This window comes from Passer domesticus, chromosome 13, assembly GCF_036417665.1.
Source record: "Passer domesticus isolate bPasDom1 chromosome 13, bPasDom1.hap1, whole genome shotgun sequence".
In the NCBI taxonomy this organism is placed as follows: domain Eukaryota; kingdom Metazoa; phylum Chordata; class Aves; order Passeriformes; family Passeridae; genus Passer; species Passer domesticus.
In genome coordinates, this window is record NC_087486.1 from 15,614,484 (window position 1) to 15,633,271 (window position 18,788).

At 54.3% G+C, this 18,788-nt stretch overlaps 2 protein-coding genes across 2 annotated transcripts; both read right to left on the reverse strand.

Annotated features, from left to right (window-relative positions):
- Positions 1-833: 833 nt before the first annotated feature.
- On the reverse strand, positions 834-13,055 carry HARS1 (histidyl-tRNA synthetase 1). The gene is made up of 13 exons (XM_064388385.1): positions 12,899-13,055; positions 12,101-12,190; positions 10,402-10,521; positions 10,125-10,220; positions 9,305-9,430; positions 7,261-7,368; positions 5,456-5,554; positions 4,347-4,440; positions 4,033-4,160; positions 3,706-3,948; positions 2,468-2,584; positions 1,958-2,104; positions 834-1,332 (listed from the first exon to the last, which is right to left on the reverse strand). Exons 1-13 carry the CDS (start codon positions 12,974-12,976, stop codon positions 1,273-1,275), a joined length of 1,506 nt encoding a protein of 501 aa, XP_064244455.1. The 5' UTR covers positions 12,977-13,055; the 3' UTR covers positions 834-1,272.
- Positions 13,056-13,074: 19 nt separating this feature from the next.
- LOC135280465 (histidine--tRNA ligase, cytoplasmic-like) lies at positions 13,075-18,780 on the reverse strand. Its single transcript, XM_064388386.1, has 12 exons — positions 18,610-18,780; positions 18,411-18,530; positions 17,987-18,082; positions 16,961-17,086; positions 16,709-16,816; positions 16,173-16,271; positions 15,771-15,864; positions 15,458-15,585; positions 15,131-15,373; positions 14,339-14,455; positions 13,884-14,030; positions 13,075-13,677 (listed from the first exon to the last, which is right to left on the reverse strand). The coding sequence occupies exons 1-12, from the start codon at positions 18,778-18,780 to the stop codon at positions 13,621-13,623; spliced, it is 1,506 nt and encodes a 501-aa protein (XP_064244456.1). The 3' UTR covers positions 13,075-13,620.
- Between the last annotated feature and the right edge of the window lie 8 nt (positions 18,781-18,788).

Below are 18,788 nucleotides of genomic sequence, written 5' to 3' on the forward strand. Positions count from 1 at the left end.
CCCCAGGGAAGGAGGGGACGGCGGGGAGCGGGCGGGGCCGGCTGCCGGGGCGGTGGAGGCAGGGCCTGAGGGGAGAGCGGGGCGAGACCAGGCGGGCCGGGATTGGCTGGGCGGGGCATGCCCTGTGGCTGTGATTGGCTGGGCCGGGTCGCGCGCTGCCGGCAGGAGTCTATAAATAGGGTGCACAGGTAGGAGCTGGTGGCAGTGCGGCACCGCGGGCCTGAGGGGATGCGGGAGCCGCAGCGCGGCCCCAAAGCGCCCTAAGAGCCCTTCCCGGAGCTGCCGTGGGCGCACGGGGCAAGGGAGGGGTTGGCAAGGTCTGACAAGAGAGGCCTTGTATACCTTTTCCTTGCCTTAATTTTCCTTCCCTTACCTTGTTCTGCCTCTTACCTCCTTGTTCTACATTTTCCTAGTCTCTTCTTACCTTGCTTTCCCAGCCAGTCCCTTGTCTTATCCTTTTAGGCAACGAAAAGATGTATGGTTTCTTTATGCATGTCTAACCCTTGTTTAGGGAGCCACAAAAAACTTTGTTTTTAAAAACTGACCTGTTTTGGAGCTATCAGGCAAGATGTGTGGCTCAGCAGTGAAGGAGGTGAGCCACCACAGTAGATTGGGGCTTGTGTCACAGCGTGACTAGGAGGTCACCCATGGAGCCCCACCTGGCTGTGGGGGCTTGGCTCTGCACCTGTCACAGGGCTTGGCAGGACCAGGGGCATACAGAGGGATGAGGAAACATGGCTACAGAAACATCCACAATGACCTTTAAAGAACAGCTTCAGCTTAATGAGGCAGGTGAGCAAATCTCTGCCCCCAGCAGCAAGCAGAGACAGGAGTCACGGCAGGGGACAGACAGATTTATTATGTTTCTGGGAGCAGCGCCATTACATTTTGCTGGGGATAAGGTCACCCCCCTGCAGCCAGAGCAGAGAGATGGGCTGGGATGGTTATTCAAAGCGACGGGAACAAGAAGCTGCAGCCAAACCCCCGGGATCTGCTGCCAACGTGGGGCTCCATGGGTCGCTGTGGCAGACATGCAGCCAGCAGCTGCCAGAGCCACTTCCACATCTTCCCAGCAACATTCTCAAGGGCCAGGGCACGGCCCAGGGGTCAGTGCAGCCTCTTGGCTCCCACCAGGGAAGGAAGGGCTTAAGACAAGAATAAATACAGCTTTCAAAGTCACCCTGACACGCCACCCACTGCTGCACAGCCTGGTGAAGGCATTTACAGATGTGTCAGCTGGAATCCAGCAAAGGAGCAGAGGCATCCGAAGGGTCAACACTGACTTGTTCGTATCCTGATCTCCTCCACCAGGCTCTCCCTTCGAACATTGACCTACACAGGGGAGCAAAAAGTTCCTTCAGTACAACTCCAGCAGCTTGACACATCACCACAGTCGTGGTCCTGTGTCTCAGGGGGTCACACCAAGGTGCCACCAGTCTCTGCTGGGATCCAGTGGGCTGCAGCAGCCACAGAGCTCAACCTGTAACAGCAGGCACACACCACCAACCCCAACAAACCCTCTCCTGCATAATGGTTTGTGAGAAAGATGCTCTTCCCACACTTTCCTACTGGTTCCTAAGTTACTGATTTATGCAGTGATCTTAGCCACTGATTCCAGTGTTCCCCCTTTTGGGAATCTGCCCTGAGGTAACAGGCACGGAGCAGCCCTGCAGTTCAGGGTTAACCAAGTTCTGCTCAGTCTCACTCATTCCAAGAGCAGCACTGAATGACCCCTCCATGCTCCAGGCTCCTGAACTGAGGAGTTCAAGGAGGCCACGTGATAGGAAACTCCCCAGAGCTGGACACAACAGCACTTCCTGACTCCAGGAAGCTGCACGGGGCAAGGAACTGGAATATGGGGTGTTGCAGAACTTGCTGGAAACACCACTGGGTCTGGAGGGCTGGTTTGGGCTGGGCTGAAGGGTCACACAGCCAACCCCCCTGCCACAGACCATACCTCCTCCCTGGTTGCCACGATCCGCAGCTTGACGACTCCATCTTTGAGCTCCTGCTCACCCACAATGGCGACAAGAGGGATGCCTGTCTCCTCACAGTACTGCAGCTGATTCAGCAGCTTGGGGTTCTTCTTGTACAGCATCTCTGCCTGGGACAAAGCCAGAGCACAAACCATCAAACTGGGATGTTTCACTGCACCCCTTCAAACGGGCACTGCTGGGTCAGTCTGGTGAGTGTGAGGTTGTGTGGTGGGGACAGGATGGACTCCTGGAGAAGGCTGGGCACCAGCTTCTACAAGGCCTTGCAGTTATAGGGCCAACCAAGTCCTGCTGCCCAGCCCTTCCTGGAGAGCCCATGATCTGGGACACTGCGAAGAGGAAGGCTCCATTCAGGAAGGCAGTCTGCTCCCCACCTGCTCCCTGTAGCTCCTTCCCAAAGCAAAGCCAGACCTGCTCCATTCCCAGACAGAGTGAACCAGGCAGCTCTTGGCTTTGCCATCACCCAGTGATACCTTGATCCCAGCATCCCACAGTTCGGAGATGAGCTTCAGTCGCTCTTCAAGGAGCTTCTTTTGGGCAGAGGCCACCAGCACCTGTGTCTCTGTTGTCCTGATCTTCTCCTCAGAGGCCTAGAGAGGGGACAGGACTCAGAAGATGCCACAGACACACCAAGACACCTGAGATTCTACGAGCAGGATGGGTCACTACTCAGCTCCATCAATGTAGCAGTGAAGAGGACTGGGCTCAGAGGGATCAACAGCCTAAACTCAGAGTCAGAGAGGTCCCACAGATCCCATCCAAGAGCAGAATCAATTGTCCATGATCCGTGCTTAACAGTCTCCCTCCTGCTTCTCCACACCCAAGGGCCTCCTAAATATCTGCTCCAAGCAGCTCAGAAGCAACACACCCAGAAGAAAGTGGACACAGGCAGCTGCCTGCTTTACAGCTGAGGTTCTAACTAGGGGTTAAACAGCAGCAAGCTGAATGCTCCACCAGCCCCTGTGGCAGATGTTGGATACTCCATGTGGCATTTCCCCGCTGCCTTGCTGAAGGGAGAAGCCTTTAAAAGGTCACCTGCAAAGGAACAAACCTGGCCAGGACTGGAGGTGGTGGGGGAGGAATTCAGTTTCTATTTAGAAATTCCAGTTGTGTCTGGCTGGAAGAGAGAACTAACACCAGACTTCTCGGGGAGGGGAAGATGTAGCCCATTTTGTACATTTTACAAAGACCTATTTAACACCCATTGATTGGGATGGAGAACAGTACAACTCCGAGGAGAGGGAAGAGGAAAAAGCTATCTGGGAAACCCCTAGAGGCATTGCAGTTCCTGCCCTGGAACATGTGACACCTGTCTGGTCTCTGCAGTGCCACAGGCAGGACAAATAGATGTGTGAGGCTGCTGCCTCCCCTGCAGAACAATGCTGCCTCACCAAGGAGGATGGGGGCTCATGTGGATGCCTAGTGCAGGGGGAAACACTAAGGTACCTGCCCCTGCAGAGGATTAAAGCACCCCCACCAGCTGCAGCTGGAGAAGCCATGTCTGAGGGCTGTGGGAAGAAGGGTCTTGTTTTCAGTGGGAGCCCCAGATACAATCTGCCAGGCCAGAGAGAACTGCAGGTTATATCCTGGTTCTGACTCCTGGTGCAGAGCACAGCACTGGCCTGGCTGGCTTCTCCAAAGGCTGGGGCAAGGAACACTCACTTCAGCATCTGCTGGAGTAGGGGATTAACCATGCTTAGCTAGCACCTACCTCCAGTCTCTGTTCCAGGATGGAGAAGATGCGCTCGATGCCGATGCTGACCCCCACACAGGGCACCTTGCGGCCCTTGGCATCAAACATGCCCACCAGCCCGTCATAGCGGCCGCCCCCGGCCACGCTCCCAACGCTGACCGGCTCCTCCACGTGCTCGTTCTCCTGCTGCAGCAGCACAGCCTCAAAGATCACCCCCGTGTAATAGTCCAGGCCCCGCGCCAGGCTCAGGTCGAAGGAGATCTGCAGGGCACAAGGGCGGCCCCGTCACCGCCCGCTCGCCAGGGCCCGCCCGGGCAGCGCCCCTCCTGCCCCACACCTCCTCACCTTCCCGGTGATGCCAAACAGGGTCAGGTACTCAAACAGCAGCTTCATGTCCCCCAGCCCTTCCTTGGCCACCTTGTTCTGGGACAGCTTTGGGTCCTGCAGAAGCTGCTCGATCAGCTCCAGCCCACCTGTGGGGACCAGCCGTGCCTCAGCTGTGCCAGGCCAGCAGCGCCCGGCGCGGCGGCCCCGGCCAGCCAGGTGTGTGCCCTGCACCTTCCACCCCCAGCCCAGAACAGGGCCCAGCCAGGTGTGTGCCCTGCACCTTCCATCCCCAGCCCAGAACAGGGCCAAGGGCAGCACCCCGTGGTGCTCACCGTGGAGCTGCACATACTCCCCAATGCGATCCGCAGCCTCGGGAGAGAGCCCCTTCTCTCCCACCATCTCACTCCTCACTTCTTCCCATGGCACCTGTGAGGGGAGAGAAGGGCATCAGCCACTGCACCAGGGACATGAGTTCTCCTCTGCATGGCAGAATCCTATCATCATGGTTAGAGGATGCATGAGGGAAGTAGCCCCTCTCAGAGGGCAGTCATGTGTGCAGAACTCCATTTCTTGTACCTCTGCACAGCCTGTTTGCATCCCAACCCTGTAAAAATACTTTTACTTTGATTTCTGGCCAGAATCAAGTACCAGCACTATATAACCACCACGTCTGAGACCCATCTTGCTGTTGTGCTTTCCCTGGTTAGTCATAAACACCACTCAGGAAAGTGTTGCTGGTCATGGAATCACCTGGAAAGGTGTGAGGTGTTGGTTGGGTAAGGGAAAAAAAACAATGGAAGCATAATATGCTGCCATCTTCCCACTGACCACAAGTCAGAGAATCAGAGTCCTGATTGCATCCAGCTGCACTGAGATAAATCACAAGGAAGTGATCCCATCAGAAAGAAGCCCAGTGCTCCCTTCCTATTGCTTTTCCACACGTACACAGCCCCAAACCCCAAACTTTGGTCATGCCTCTGCAATGGATCTCTGCTAACAGGGCTGTGAGTGAGACCTCCTCCAGCTGCCTTCATTTGGCCATCTGATGAGTCCTCCACAGGAAAAGGCAGTTCACACTTGAACAAAGAACCATGACCACATGCAATGAGACACAAGCTGCTGTTTTTAATATGCCCTAGCCTAATTATGTGCAGGTTTTCATGAGCCTGGTTCATAAGCACCAACACCTTGAGCAGGTGACGATTTGGGATATTGAACCTCCTATGTGAAGAGCATTTTTCCCCTCCCACCTTTCTTTTTATCAGGACCTCATGGGATAGTGGATAACAAAACAGAGGATCCATTCTTCCTATGTGAATGCTGCATGTATCCCCTTCAGGGAAAGGTGGGAACAACTCGACGCTTATCAGTGTTTTCCAGCTAATTCTCATGGTTCATTCACTGAGATGCCAGGAGCAGCAGATGCAGCTCCAGCCCTTACCTTATCCAGCTTGTCAACGCTGGAGCAGATGGTTCGGAATTTGCTGTCTGGGACCCCACAAACTGCAAACATCCCATCAAGGATGCGCCGGTCGTTGATCTGGGGGAAAGGGAGCAGCACATCAGCAATTAGCAACTCAAGCAGCTGCTCCAGCTGCGTCCTGCTTCATCCCCCTGTAGTTTGAAGCATGGAAGAGAATATGAGACATCTGTCAAGGGTTTTTTTTTTGCTATTTGTAATTTCTGTTTCCCATTCTTGGGGAGCTGAGCTTCCCAGTGCAGACCAATAGCACAATTGACATCTACCAAGCCTGGGCAGAGCCATCACATTTCCTTCTAGAGCCACAGACACCCCCACTCAACAGAGAAAAAAAAAACCATCAGGGCTTAAGAGTCCCCTCATGCAGACAGGTAAAAACAGCTCAGGAACAGACCACAGCCAAGCAGAGAAATTCAGAGTATTACCTTACACTATCAGCCTAAAAGAAAAGGGACATCTGATTATATTAAATCTTCAATGAGGATTTATTTTTTAATGATAGTATAGTGAATTCTATAGCTTAATTATGCTCTGTAAGAGCACATAGTTAAGCCCAAAGACTGTATTCAAGACAGGTGGATTCAACATTTCCATGGGTAGTGAGAATGTCTACAGTTAGTCAGGAACAAAGAAACTGCATAGGAATTTGGAATCCTCCAGCATCAACATGAAACAGAAAGTGCCTTGTAGGAGACAAGACAGGAGACAACCACAGGCAGGTTATTCTGTTGCTCCCCACTGCAGGAGCATCTTCATCCTCAAAGGCATCACTTTCACCACTGCCCAAACACCCAGTTCCTTCATCTCACCCAGACAGGTTCAAGGGGAAGTACCTGGCCCCTGTTCCATGGGGCTGCAACAGGAACACAAGATCCAGCCTGCAGTGCCCAGGAATGGCCCAGCTCCAGGTCCCTCATAGATCCCACTGCCCTCCTGTGCATCCAGCACTCCTACCCACTGCTCTACTGCACCTGTGCACCCTTCCCATCCTGCCTCACCTACACATCGAGCTCCATCTGCTGCCATCCCAAGGGAACAGAGTTGTCTGGAAGCAAAGAGCAAGCTCAGCCTAGAGCAGAGCACAACTCTTGGTCTAGAAAATGCTTCAGCTCCAAAAAGGACTTGGTGGAAAGGCAGGAGGCTGCAGGCAATACCACATACACTGAGCAGATGCCCCTGCTAAGGAAACATTGGCAGCTGGGATAAGGGCAGGAATCCTGGACCAGAGCCTGTTTTACTGCAGACAATGATCATGACAATCACCTGCTTAGACAGATATTGGGAATAAATGGTTTTGTTTTTTTTTTTATAGAGGTGGTGAGACCCTGGCACAGGTTGTCCAGAGAAGCTATGACTGCCCCACTCCTGCAAGTGTTCAGGGCCAGGCTGGAGAGGGCTTGGAGCAACGTGGGATAGTGGAAGGTGTTCCTGCCCATGGCAGGGTAATGGAACTGGATTATATTTAAGGTCGCTTCCAACCCAGACCATTCTATCATTCTAGCTGGCTGCTGGAATTTTGCAAGGGACTGTGGTTAGTTCTGGAGAGAACACTGTGAGCTGCAGCCTCAAAGGAACTCCTGGTATTCCCAGCTCAAAGCAAACCCAAGTGGAGGTCCTATCTTGAACACAAGAGGAAGCACATTTGCTTCCAGGCAGAAAGGAGAGACAAACTTCTGTGTCAGGCCTTGGAGTGGGAGCAGGTGCTGCTGTGTAAAACCACAGAACAATGACCACTGCTTCCCACAGAAGAACCCAGCCAGTCTCACCTTGATGACAAAGTCCCCGAGCTGCAGGTCACTCAGGATCTCGTGCACGATCTTCAGGCACTCGGCATCGGGAATCATCGGGTCAAACTGCCCAGCGATGTCAAAGTCCTGGGGACACAGGAAAAGGCAGTGAGCAATTCAGCATCACAGCACAGCTGCAGACAAACAGCTTCAACTGCTGGTAACAGCAGTTTGTATACAAAACCCAACAGAATGGGGATGTGAGGGAGCACTATCCCTTACAGAGTCAATCCAGAAGGGAAAGGATGTGGGTTAGGAACTCTACCATGGAAGGCAGCAGCCCTCTCATGTCCACTGCATTTCAAAGAGTTTGTACACTGCAGTTGCTGTGTGGCACTCTGAAACAGAGATCCCCAAAAAACAACAAAAAGGAGAAGCAGCAGTAAATAAACAGAACAAAGGAACCAGAAAGAAGAGGAAAAATTACTGCTCATTTGCTATGACCTAAATGCCAAATGTTTCGCCTTGATTCTTAGGAAGCATTTTTAATACACATGCCAATCAAGTTAATGATTAGGGAAGGCAAGAGAAGCAAAGAGTTTCAACTGCTAAGACAGAAAAAGGAATCGGGGATCCTGAGTCATCCCCACCAGAGATCACCACATGAACTAGCACATAGAAGAACCAAAGCCCAACATCAAGCTGCTTTAATAGGCTGGTATCCCCTGATTGGAAACATCAGTGTTCAGAGAGAAATATAACACAGAGGCAACAAAAGAGCCCTTATTCAACTCCTGTTTAGGAATCCCCAAATGCAAAGTCTTCAGTGAGATGTTGAGTTCAGGAATAATTTTCATTCATCATTTCAGGATATATTTCAACCAGGCTTCACCAAGCTCTCAAAATAAACTGGGGCATTGGAGGAAGAGAAGGGATCACACAGTTAATTCCTAATCAGCTGAGTGCAAAAAGGGCTGATGCAATCCCTGGGAAAGTTGGGTGAGGAAGTACAGGAAATGTACAGGAAGTCAGGAAAGTGCCGATATCGCTGTAAATGGCACAGATAAAAATCTCACTGAAAAAAACCCAGGAGCTGGTGAATTATATTGAAGGAAAGCTACGGGAAAAGGTCCTAGGCTGAGAAAAGAATGAAAACATATCCAAGGAGAAAAGGTAACAAAGGTAACAGAGCATGATTTATGTGGCCTAAGGAGGGGAAGATTTCTCTAAACATTTCCCAAATGTTTACCTGGGAAAGGGGAAGAATATATATCAGGGGTGATAGCTACTATTTTAAGAGCTGAACTCTTTAAAAGGAGAGGAAGGAAACAATCAGATACAAATAAATTTAGTCTGGATATTGGAAGACCATTTCCAGCTATCCTAGGAGTGAGATCTTGGAGTAAATGAAACAGGAGGCAATGACCCCAAGTAATCTGGAAACAGCAATCACCAAGCCAAAGCTGGAAGGTATTCCCAGGGGTTGTATAATGAAGTAGGAATATTCTCAAACAAAAGAAATTGCTTGCAATATGAGTCCCTGGGGACTGTGTCTGTAGAGCAGAGCAAAGCTGTTCCTTAGGGCTACCACAAGAGAGCCATGAAGGAAATTGCTTTGTTACTTGTTCTGTAATTTGGCCTTTGGTTTTCCCTTCCTTTGAAGTTAAAATTCACTAAACAAGGAAGGGAAGTATGCTATGGTATTGCCTTGCCTGGTTGGTATGTCCTGCTAACACACCCAGAGCTGAACTGTTGCCAGATTTGTGATCAGAAGGAAATTCTTCCCCACCACCCACCCAGCAAGTACTGTGGGATGGAGCAAGGAGCTGCCCTCCCATTCAGTGCAAAGATGGTGATACCTGGGGGCTCTGTGACAAAGTTCCACACCACGCCAGCACCGTGTCACAGCTGTCACACCCACTCTCCAGTTGTTTTTCACACTCATAAGGGTACACTAAGGAGATGAGTGGATCCTTCAGAGCTTTCCACAGGCATAGGGAAAGGTAACTCAGCTGTTATTTTGACAGTGCTACGTGTCCACAGGCGCTGCCCAGCCCACAGCCTTGCCCACAGCCAAACTCACACACTGGTAGAACTCGCGGTAGCGGCCCCTGGTCATGGCGGGGTTGTCCCTCCTGTACACCTTGGCAATGTGGTAGCGCTTGATGTTGGTGATCTTGTTCATGGCCAGGTAGCGAGCAAAGGGCACCTGAGACAGAGTTAAGGATGGCAACGAGAAGGGATCATCCCCCAGCTATCAGTCACAGGCAGTGCTGGGTCCTCACTGCCTCCCACCCAGCACCCCAGGGGCAGAGGACTGATAAGAGACAGCTGGACTTATCCCAGCTCCCTAAGGTCCCCACACACACTGTTTCCAAGTGTCCCTTCAGGCTTCTTCCAGCAGCCCCTTAGGCTGGATCTCAGTGTCATGTGGGCTGTGTACTGCAGCAGCCTGCTCTGGGAACCCTGCCTGGGAGAAACCACACTCAGTACAGATCTTCTGTACTTCCACGGACATGGGCACAAAGCTGTGTCAGGGGAGGGTCAGGCTAGATGCTGGGAAAAGGGTCTTCCCCCAGGAAGAGGTAGTGGCACCAGACCTGAGAGAGCTCAAGGAGCATTTGGAAAATGCTCTCAGGCACTTGCCTGGAGTGTCCTGTGCAGGGTCAGGAGCTGCACTTAACGATCCTTGGGATCAACTCAGGATATTCCACGACTCTAAGCATTCCTTCACCAAACAGAAGCAACGCACAGTAAATAACAGAGCAAAGGTTCTGCGCCACTGAACCACACTGCCTGCTCATGCTCTCCCTGTCAGTTTGAGGTCCCTCCTCCCACTCAGGACAGTGCTGCCCCAAAAGGAGGACTGCCAAGGCCCCTCAGCACCAGCTGTGGCAGGATACTGTCAGGTCATAGCGCAGGGACAGCAGCTCTCCTCCCTGGTCCTTTAGATCATAGATGAGCTTCGAGTCTTCACCGTATTTCCCTGTCAGTGTCTCCTGCAACAAAACAACGCACAAACAAACAGCATCTTCAGTGACAGGGACCAGCCCTGGAGCACACAGAAAACAAGGAGAGACAGGAAGAATGCCTAGGAACAGAAGGAAACTCAGCCCTCAACACTCTGAGCTGCAGGATCCTCAGCAGCCCAGCCAAGCTGCTGTGTCCTCACTCACCCACCTTCAGCTCGAACACCGGCGTGTCGATGACTTCGGCGCCGTGGCGCTTGAAGCAGGAGATGATGGCTTTGAAGGCCCTCTCACGGATGGCCATCTCCTTGGGGCCGAAATCCCGTGTGCCCTGGCATGAGGGAACAAAGGAGCAAAGCACGCTTTGGGTTAGAGGCATGGCATGAGAAACATGCTGCCAAACTGCTAACAAAGCCAGAGAGATCAGGTCCAGACACCAGGTATTGGTAAACAGCACTAAAAACGTTGAAAAACATCAGGACACAGCTCAGACAGTCTGCCATGGTCTGCAGAGTGAAACCTAAGTCAGGAGTTTCACAGTACAGGAAACAAAGGAGATAAAACAGATCCAGCAGTCAGAGTTGAGTGCTTTCAAGCCTGACAGTGCAACCAGGACCTGTCCTCACCTCTGGTTCAGACCTATTAGCCAGACCCCTGCCCAGTGAGCCACCCCAAAGGTGGAAACAGAGGACAGACATGCTCTGAAACTGTGCAACAACCATCAGCTCTGCAATTTCCAAATAGAGAGAAGAATAATCTTTCAAAATGCAGCACCTGTGAAATGTCTGTCTGCAATTCACAGGGCCATGCACCCTTTACATTTCTTTGGTGTCAAGGATCACTGAACTATTTAAATTACCACCTTCATGCTCTCAGTAACATAAAAATCACTGTTATTAGCTAGACCTCCAACTTCCACTTTATAAAACCAGGAGGAAGCACCCTCACCCACAGATCACTCAGGTGGCCTTCAGCTGCTATTGACAAGCCTGAGATGGGCTGGAAACTCAACTGAGCTGCAAAATCCCCCTCTCCACACTTCTAAACAGTGAAATATCCTTTCACTTTCCAGGCATCACACCACAATTACATTCAACAAAACACATCATAAAGGAAACGGACAAAGGGACAGTTCTGAGACTTTTAAATATCAGGAATAAATTCTTCCCTGTGAGGTTGCTCAGAGAAGCTGTGGCTGCCTCATCTCTAGAAGTGTCCAGGCCAGGCTGGATGGGGCTTGGAGCAACCTGGGACAGCGGAAGGTGTCCCTGCCATGGCAGGGGGTGGAACAAGGTGAGCTTTAAGGTCCTTCCAACCCAAACCACTCCATGGGTCTATGATTTCCTATGTCAGTGGTATCACCATAGCCTGGTTTGTTAATGAACAGATTCATAACTGTCTCCACACCACAGCATGGAAGCAGGTGATCTCTGATCAACTGCCAGTGATGAAACATTTAGGTTACAAAGTATTTCAGCAGAAATTGCATTGTGGACACTATTCTTAGGGGCCTGGAGGCTGAAAAAGGAAGGGTGCTTCCACAAGAGGACACGTAAATTCCAGCAGCTGTTCAGTAAATGAGCCCCTCAGACCAAGGACAGATATGAGCCCTCTCACACTGGGCAGCTACAATAAAGCTTGATCAGAAGGGAATTTCCTAACCACACCAGCAGTGGTTGCAATGTCACAGAAGCACCCAGAAGTCTCTAAGGTGGTGGGTATCTGGGTTGAATGCTGTCAGGGAATGCTTTCATCCCTCTCCCCCTTGCTGCTAAAAGTGAAAGTGGAAGCAGAAATATAAACAAAGACAGGTGTGGCCATGCTGGACTTTGGCTCACAGAAGCGTGGGGGGTGCTGGCTGTGTGCCTGGGGGAGCACATGGATAGAGGGGCACAGGACAGGGGAGTTACCTTCGGGGTCTTCAGCACAAACTTGTGTTTCCCCTCATCTGTCCCCAGCTGTGCCTTCATCTCGAGCAGCTTTGCCACTTCCTTTGCAATCTGGAGATAGAGCAAGGAGGGAGCTGGGGATAAGACCACCCACCAGGCCCAGCCACTGCCTTCCCCAGTCCCTTCAACCTCAGCATTCCCAGCGCCCTGGACTCCACAACCTCAATACACCCACTATTCCTGGTTTCTCAGCAACCAGAGGGACATGCCCTGCTCCTCTCCAGTACTTCCCATACAAGCACCCCTATCTCAGCAACGCAAACACACCCACCATTCCCTGACTCCCACGACCTCCATTACCATCCACAGCTATCTCTCCATTCCTATCCCCACCAGCTCCTGCTACACACACCAGCATTAGCTGTTTCCAGCATCCTCCTCCCAGTGCTAACTCTCCCAGCATCCTTCCATTCAATCTAACGCCGCTATCAGCAGCTCCCACCAGGAGTCTCCTCTGCACCCGCAGCCCTTCCACCCTTCTCGACCCCTGTCTTCCCAGTGGGGCCAGCCCTGGCCCAGTAACCCCTACACCAGCAGCCCCTACACCAGTAACCCCTACTCCAGCAGCCCCACGCCCAGTGCTCCCAGTTCTGCACCCACCGCCCCTCAGCCTCTCCCAGCACCGCCGCCCGCAGCTCCCCCAAGCCCCTCTCGTCCATTCCAACACCGCCGGCGCCCCCGCTCTCATTCCCCAGCCGCTCCCCGCCACACTGCTGCTCCCCCGGCAGCCCATCCCCAGGAACACCGCAGCCCCCGCACCTCGTCAGCATCGGCCTTGTCCTGTTTGAGCCTCCGCACGGTCTCCGCCTGGGCCCGCACCGCCGCCTCCTCCGCCATGCTGAGGCCGCGCCCGCCCCGCGCACGCGCAACTCCCGCGCCACCGCCGCGCAGGCGCAGCGCGGCCACCGCGGGGAAGTAAAAGGCGGAGGGCGCGGTTTGGGGTGATTATCGGGGGTTTTGTTTAATATATAAAAATACAGTGTTCCCACGCGCGCCCCGGCCCGCGCAGCTGCTCCAGCCGGTGATGGGACACAACCTCCTCCAGGGCGCTGCCGCAGCTCCGCGCCCGGCTGCGGGCTGGCCCGGCCCCGCTGCCCCAATGGGGCGGGGGTGCCCTTCCACTGCCCCAGCCTGAGCTGGCCGGTGCCCAACACACCACGGATTCCCCCTCCCAAACCCGGATTCCACCTGCTCCTGCTTGAGCTTCACCGCATCCACCTGTGCCACCACCCCCTACAGTGACAGGAATGGCTGTACAGGGACTGCAGCATTAGGAACCCACAAACGTGGCCTTCAGAGAAGCTAACCAGGAGGTTAACCTGGTGACTGCACCGTCCATAGCCTTTGAAACCGTCCTGCTCCTCAGTTCTCACTGCCCGAGCCGAGGCAATGAGCCTCAGGGCAGTGGATGTCCCCAGACCGCAGCTGCAGGGCTCCAGTGGTGCAGCAGCTCTGCCAAGCAGCTCCAGCCAGGGAAGTCCTCAGGGCTCCAGCCTTCTCCTGATCTCATCAATAAGCTTTTCTCTGGGGATATCAACCTACAAAGCAAACAGAGCAGCAGTAGAGAAGAGCACTTTTAAGGACTTAGTGAGGATACCAACGCAGTTTGTGACTGGTTTTCTGGAGTCACCCAATAGATTTGTGCTATGGCCTCCAAAGTAACACTGAGAGAAAACCCAGAGCTCTTCAGTGACCTCCAGAGTCTGGAAGTACTTTAAAACCTGGTGTAAAAGGGCATTCTCACCTCCTTTCTTGTTGCAACATCTCGCAGCTTGACAACTCCATCTGCCAGCTCCTGCTCTCCCACAATGGCAGCAAGGGGGATCCCTGTGTCCTCACAATACTGCAGCTGCTTCAGCAATTTAGGATCCTTCTTGTACAGCATCTCTGCCTAGGAGGGAATGGGAAGGGTGAACCACTAACCCAGCTTTGCCCTGATGGATACTGCAGTAAAGCACCAAAACCAAACTCTGCAGCAATCACTTCACTGCTCTGGGCTGTTCTTCACTGCCTGCCCAGATCTAAAGGTTGGACTTGATGATCTTAGAGGTCATTTTCAACCTGAATGACCCTGTGAGCTCAGACAGGCCCAGATCTTGAGAGACACACAACTAATGGAGTTGGTCTTGCTGTGCTACAGGTCCCTTCAGGCTCTCCCTCCCTTACCTGTGACACTGCCAGCCCAAGTCATTCCCTTACCTTGATCCCTGCATCCCACAGCTCGGAGATGAGCTTCATTCTGGCAGCAAGCAGGTGTTTCTGAGGTGTAGCCACCAGCACTTGGGTCTCAGTTGTTCGAAGTTTCTCCCCAGAAGCCTGAAGGGACAGACAAGGGACATTAATGGGAGTGACTCCGTGGGAATCTGCAGCTCACAACACCTCACCTCATCTATTTTAACTCAGTCAGTGACAACCTGGGCATCTTTAATGAGCCCCTCAGAGATTCTGCATTGTGTCACACTACTTAATTGTGTGCTGCTGTTCCTTGGGGACCCTGGCCAACCTCCCGGACAGCTTCCCAATGTCTCCTTTGATTCTTCAGGTACAAACACATTGCCTAAGCTTCACTTGCACGGAATCACAGGCTTGGAACCAAACACAGAATGATGAATCTCCACAGAGGCTTTCCTGGGTTTATTAGAGTGTATTCAGAGCTATTACCAAATTCATTGCTTCAGAATCCCCAGGACAGAAAACTTCAGAGGCAAGACACAAGAATGAAGTGACTGGGGCACAAAGCTCAGAGTCAAGCCCAGAGCTCCAGGCTGTCTCTAACACTTCCTTGACATCTCCTAAGGAATGCTACCCTCAACTGCCCACACCTGCATCCTGACAGGCTGCATGAAAGGTCTCTTGTCTTCAGTGTGTCAATATTTAGGCATGGGAAGCGCCACCCAAAATTATTTTCCCTTGAGTACTGTGGAGCTGGAAAATAATAAACAATATTTTGCTTCTGAGAGCCTTCCCCAATGCACTGCCTGCATCACCTACCTCCAGTCTCTGTTCCAGGATGGAGAAGATGCGCTCGATGCCGATGCTGACCCCCACACAGGGCACCTTGCGGCCCTTGGCATCAAACATGCCCACCAGCCCGTCATAGCGGCCGCCCCCGGCCACGCTCCCAACGCTGACCGGCTCCTCCACGTGCTCGTTCTCCTGCTGCAGCAGCACAGCCTCAAAGATCACCCCCGTGTAATAGTCCAGGCCCCGCGCCAGGCTCAGGTCGAAGGAGATCTGCAGGGCACAAGGGCGGCCCCGTCACCGCCCGCTCGCCAGGGCCCGCCCGGGCAGCGCCCCTCCTGCCCCACACCTCCTCACCTTCCCGGTGATGCCAAACAGGGTCAGGTACTCAAACAGCAGCTTCATGTCCCCCAGCCCTTCCTTGGCCACCTTGTTCTGGGACAGCTTTGGGTCCTGCAGAAGCTGCTCGATCAGCTCCAGCCCACCTGTGGGGACCAGCCGTGCCTCAGCTGTGCCAGGCCAGCAGCGCCCGGCGCGGCGGCCCCGGCCAGCCAGGTGTGTGCCCTGCACCTTCCACCCCCAGCCCAGAACAGGGCCCAGCCAGGTGTGTGCCCTGCACCTTCCATCCCCAGCCCAGAACAGGGCCAAGGGCAGCACCCCTGGTGCTCACCGTGGAGCTGCACATACTCCCCGATGCGATCCGCAGCCTCGGGAGAGAGCCCCTTCTCTCCCACCATCTCACTCCTCACTTCTTCCCATGGCACCTGTGAGGGGAGAGCAGGGCATCAATTGCTGCAGGACATTGTCCTCACCCACTGCCTCCATCAGCCCACATGTGCACAGCTGTGTGGAACAACAGTCAGCAATCTCACTAACCATGCCCCTCTCTCACAAGAATCTTTAACAAATCACCGGGCTTTATTCTTAACCAGGCCCAAGAACTCCTCAAATCCTTTACAGACCCAAACTCAGCTGCTGTGAAACTCTTCTCAATAAGAACAGCCATAACACTGCCCAGCTTATGACATTCATCCCACGACCAGAAGCGTCTCCCCATGAGCCCAATGCTGACCTTGTCCAGCTTGTCCACGGTGCAGCAGGCAGGTATGAACTTGCTCTCTGGAACACCACAGACAGCAAACACACCATTCAAAATCCGACGGTCATTGACCTGGGGGAGGGAGAGGCACACTTACCTCGGGGACACCCTCTGATGTCATTTATTTTCTTCCTAGTTTGTGGGAAGCTGCAGCTATTGGCATTTCTTCATGCCTTTCCCCCCCGCACCCAAATTGCATGGGAAGAGAAGGTGTAGAGGTATGAAAACCTCTGCACCCTGTGACTATATGGATCTAGTCAGCTACAGGAATTCTGCAGATTGTGGGTAGTCCTGGAGAGAACTCTGCTGACTGCAGCCTCAAGAGAACTTCTGGTATTCCCAGCTTAAGGCATGCCCAAGCTGAGGTCCAGCCTCTGCATATACACCATGTGGAGGCAGAGACGTGGGATAAACTTCTGGGTCAAGCCTCAGAGTGGGAGCAGGTGCTGCTGTGTAAAACCACAGAACAATGACCACTGCTTCCCACAGAAGAACCCAGCCAGTCTCACCTTGATGACAAAGTCCCCGAGCTGCAGGTCACTCAGGATCTCGTGCACGATCTTCAGGCACTCGGCATCGGGAATCATCGGGTCAAACTGCCCGGCGATATCAAAGTCCTGGGGGCAGAAGAAGTGATGGGAGCTCCTGGCAGAGCCAGGGGGGGCCTTAGCCAGGCACACCCTGCTGCTCTGCAGCAGCTGGAGTGGAAAACCCTGCTGGCCTCGTGGCCTTGGTGGCAGCACCGGCTCCACAACACTCACGCACTGGTAGAACTCGCGGTAGCGGCCACGCGTGGTGGCCGGGCTGTCCCTCCTGTACACCTTGGCGACGTGGTAGCGCTTCATCTTGGTGATCTTGTTCATGGCCAGGTAGCGGGCAAAGGGCACCTGGGCCCCAGGAGTTAAGGATGGCAACGTGGAGATCCCCAGAGCTGTAGAAGCTGAACCCCAAAGCCTCCCATTGCCCCTTCCCTTCGCCAGCCGCTTCCCAACTTTTTCACAATCATGGTGAGATTCTTGGGGTGTCCTGTGCAGGGTCACGAGCTGGACTTCAACAGTTCTTGCAGATCCCTTCCAACTTGTGATACTCTATAACTGCATGACCTCTGGGGAGATCATCCCCCAGGCTGAGGATGAGTACAATGAACTACCAGAGCTCTTTCAACACTGGGACAGCTCCATTTCCTCCTCCAGACCCACTGTGTGACAATGTCACATACACAAGGACACCCTCTCATCATTCCACACTCTCACAGTGGGAATTCAGAGCATGGCACAGCTACAAGGACACTGAAGGAAAAAGATTTTGTTGAGATGTGGAGGTTGACAAGGCCTGGGATGGACACCTGCAGCAAACACCTTTCCAGGTGGCACTAGCAAGGTGGGATGGGCACAGCAGAGGTGGGGACTGTAAGTGTGAGGAGATACAACCAGTGCAGTGGAGCATACTGGTGCACGTCCACAGCAGGAAGGGACTTTGCTGTGGGCCTGGCTGGGAGATGGTGTGAAGTCATGACAATGACAGCCAGAACAGCAGGGATGGCCAAGGGGGCTGCCACCACCCCAATGGGACCTGCAGGCAGGCCAGGGTAAGAGCGATCCCTCCAGGCAGAGGTGGCCACTACCTTGGTCTGCCACCATCCCCTCAAGGTGCCACCATCCCCTCAGGCCATCCCCTCAGAGTGCCACCATCCCCTCAGAGTGCCACCATCCCCTCAAGGTGCCACCATCCCCTTAGGGTACCACCATTCCCTCAGAGTGCCACCAACCCTCGGGAGCACAGGATACGGTGAGGTCGTAGCGCAGGGCCAGCAGCTCCCCTCCCTGGTCCTGCAGCTCGTAGATGAGCTTCGCTCCCTCCCCATACTTCCCCACCAGCGTCTCCTGGGGAGGGACAAAGGGGCTGGTGATGGGGTGGCTCTGGGCTGAAGGGTCCCCCGAAATGGGGCACAGAGCAGGGTCCCCACGAACCGGGCATCACACACAAACCCCCTCGGACCCGAGCCCACCTCCCCGTGCCCCCAAAAGAACCAGGAGTGACTGCCCAGCTGCCCTGCCCGCCTGGCCATGCCCCGCACGGAGCGCGCTCCCAAACCCGTCCCAAGCCCCGGGGCGCTCCCCGGTCCCCCAGGAGGGACGGAGGGGCCCCGCAGCCCCCGGGGCGGGTCCGCTCCGCACGCCAAGGGCGAAGGGAGCTCCGGGCGCGCCTCACCCGCAGCTCCAGCGCGGGGGTGTCGATGGCGGCCGCGCCGTGCCGCTTGAAGCAGGACACCACGGCGCTCACCAGCCGCTCACGGAGCGCCGCCTGCGCCGGCGGGTGGTCGCGGGTGCCCTGCCGGGACACAGAGCGGCCGTCAGCGGCAAGGGCGCGGGGGCACACCCGCTACCACCGGCGCCGCTCCCGCCTTTACCTTGGGTGTCTTCAGCACCGGCAGCCGCTCGCCGCCCGCCGCCGCCGCCCGCACCTGCCGGGACAGGGCTCCGCGCTCACCGGCCGGCAGCCGGGAGCGGGCGAAGCTGCCGCGGCTGCCGGCGAGGCAGAGCGGCCCGAGGCCCGGCAGGCAGCGGCCGAGGCGCAGCATGGCCGGCA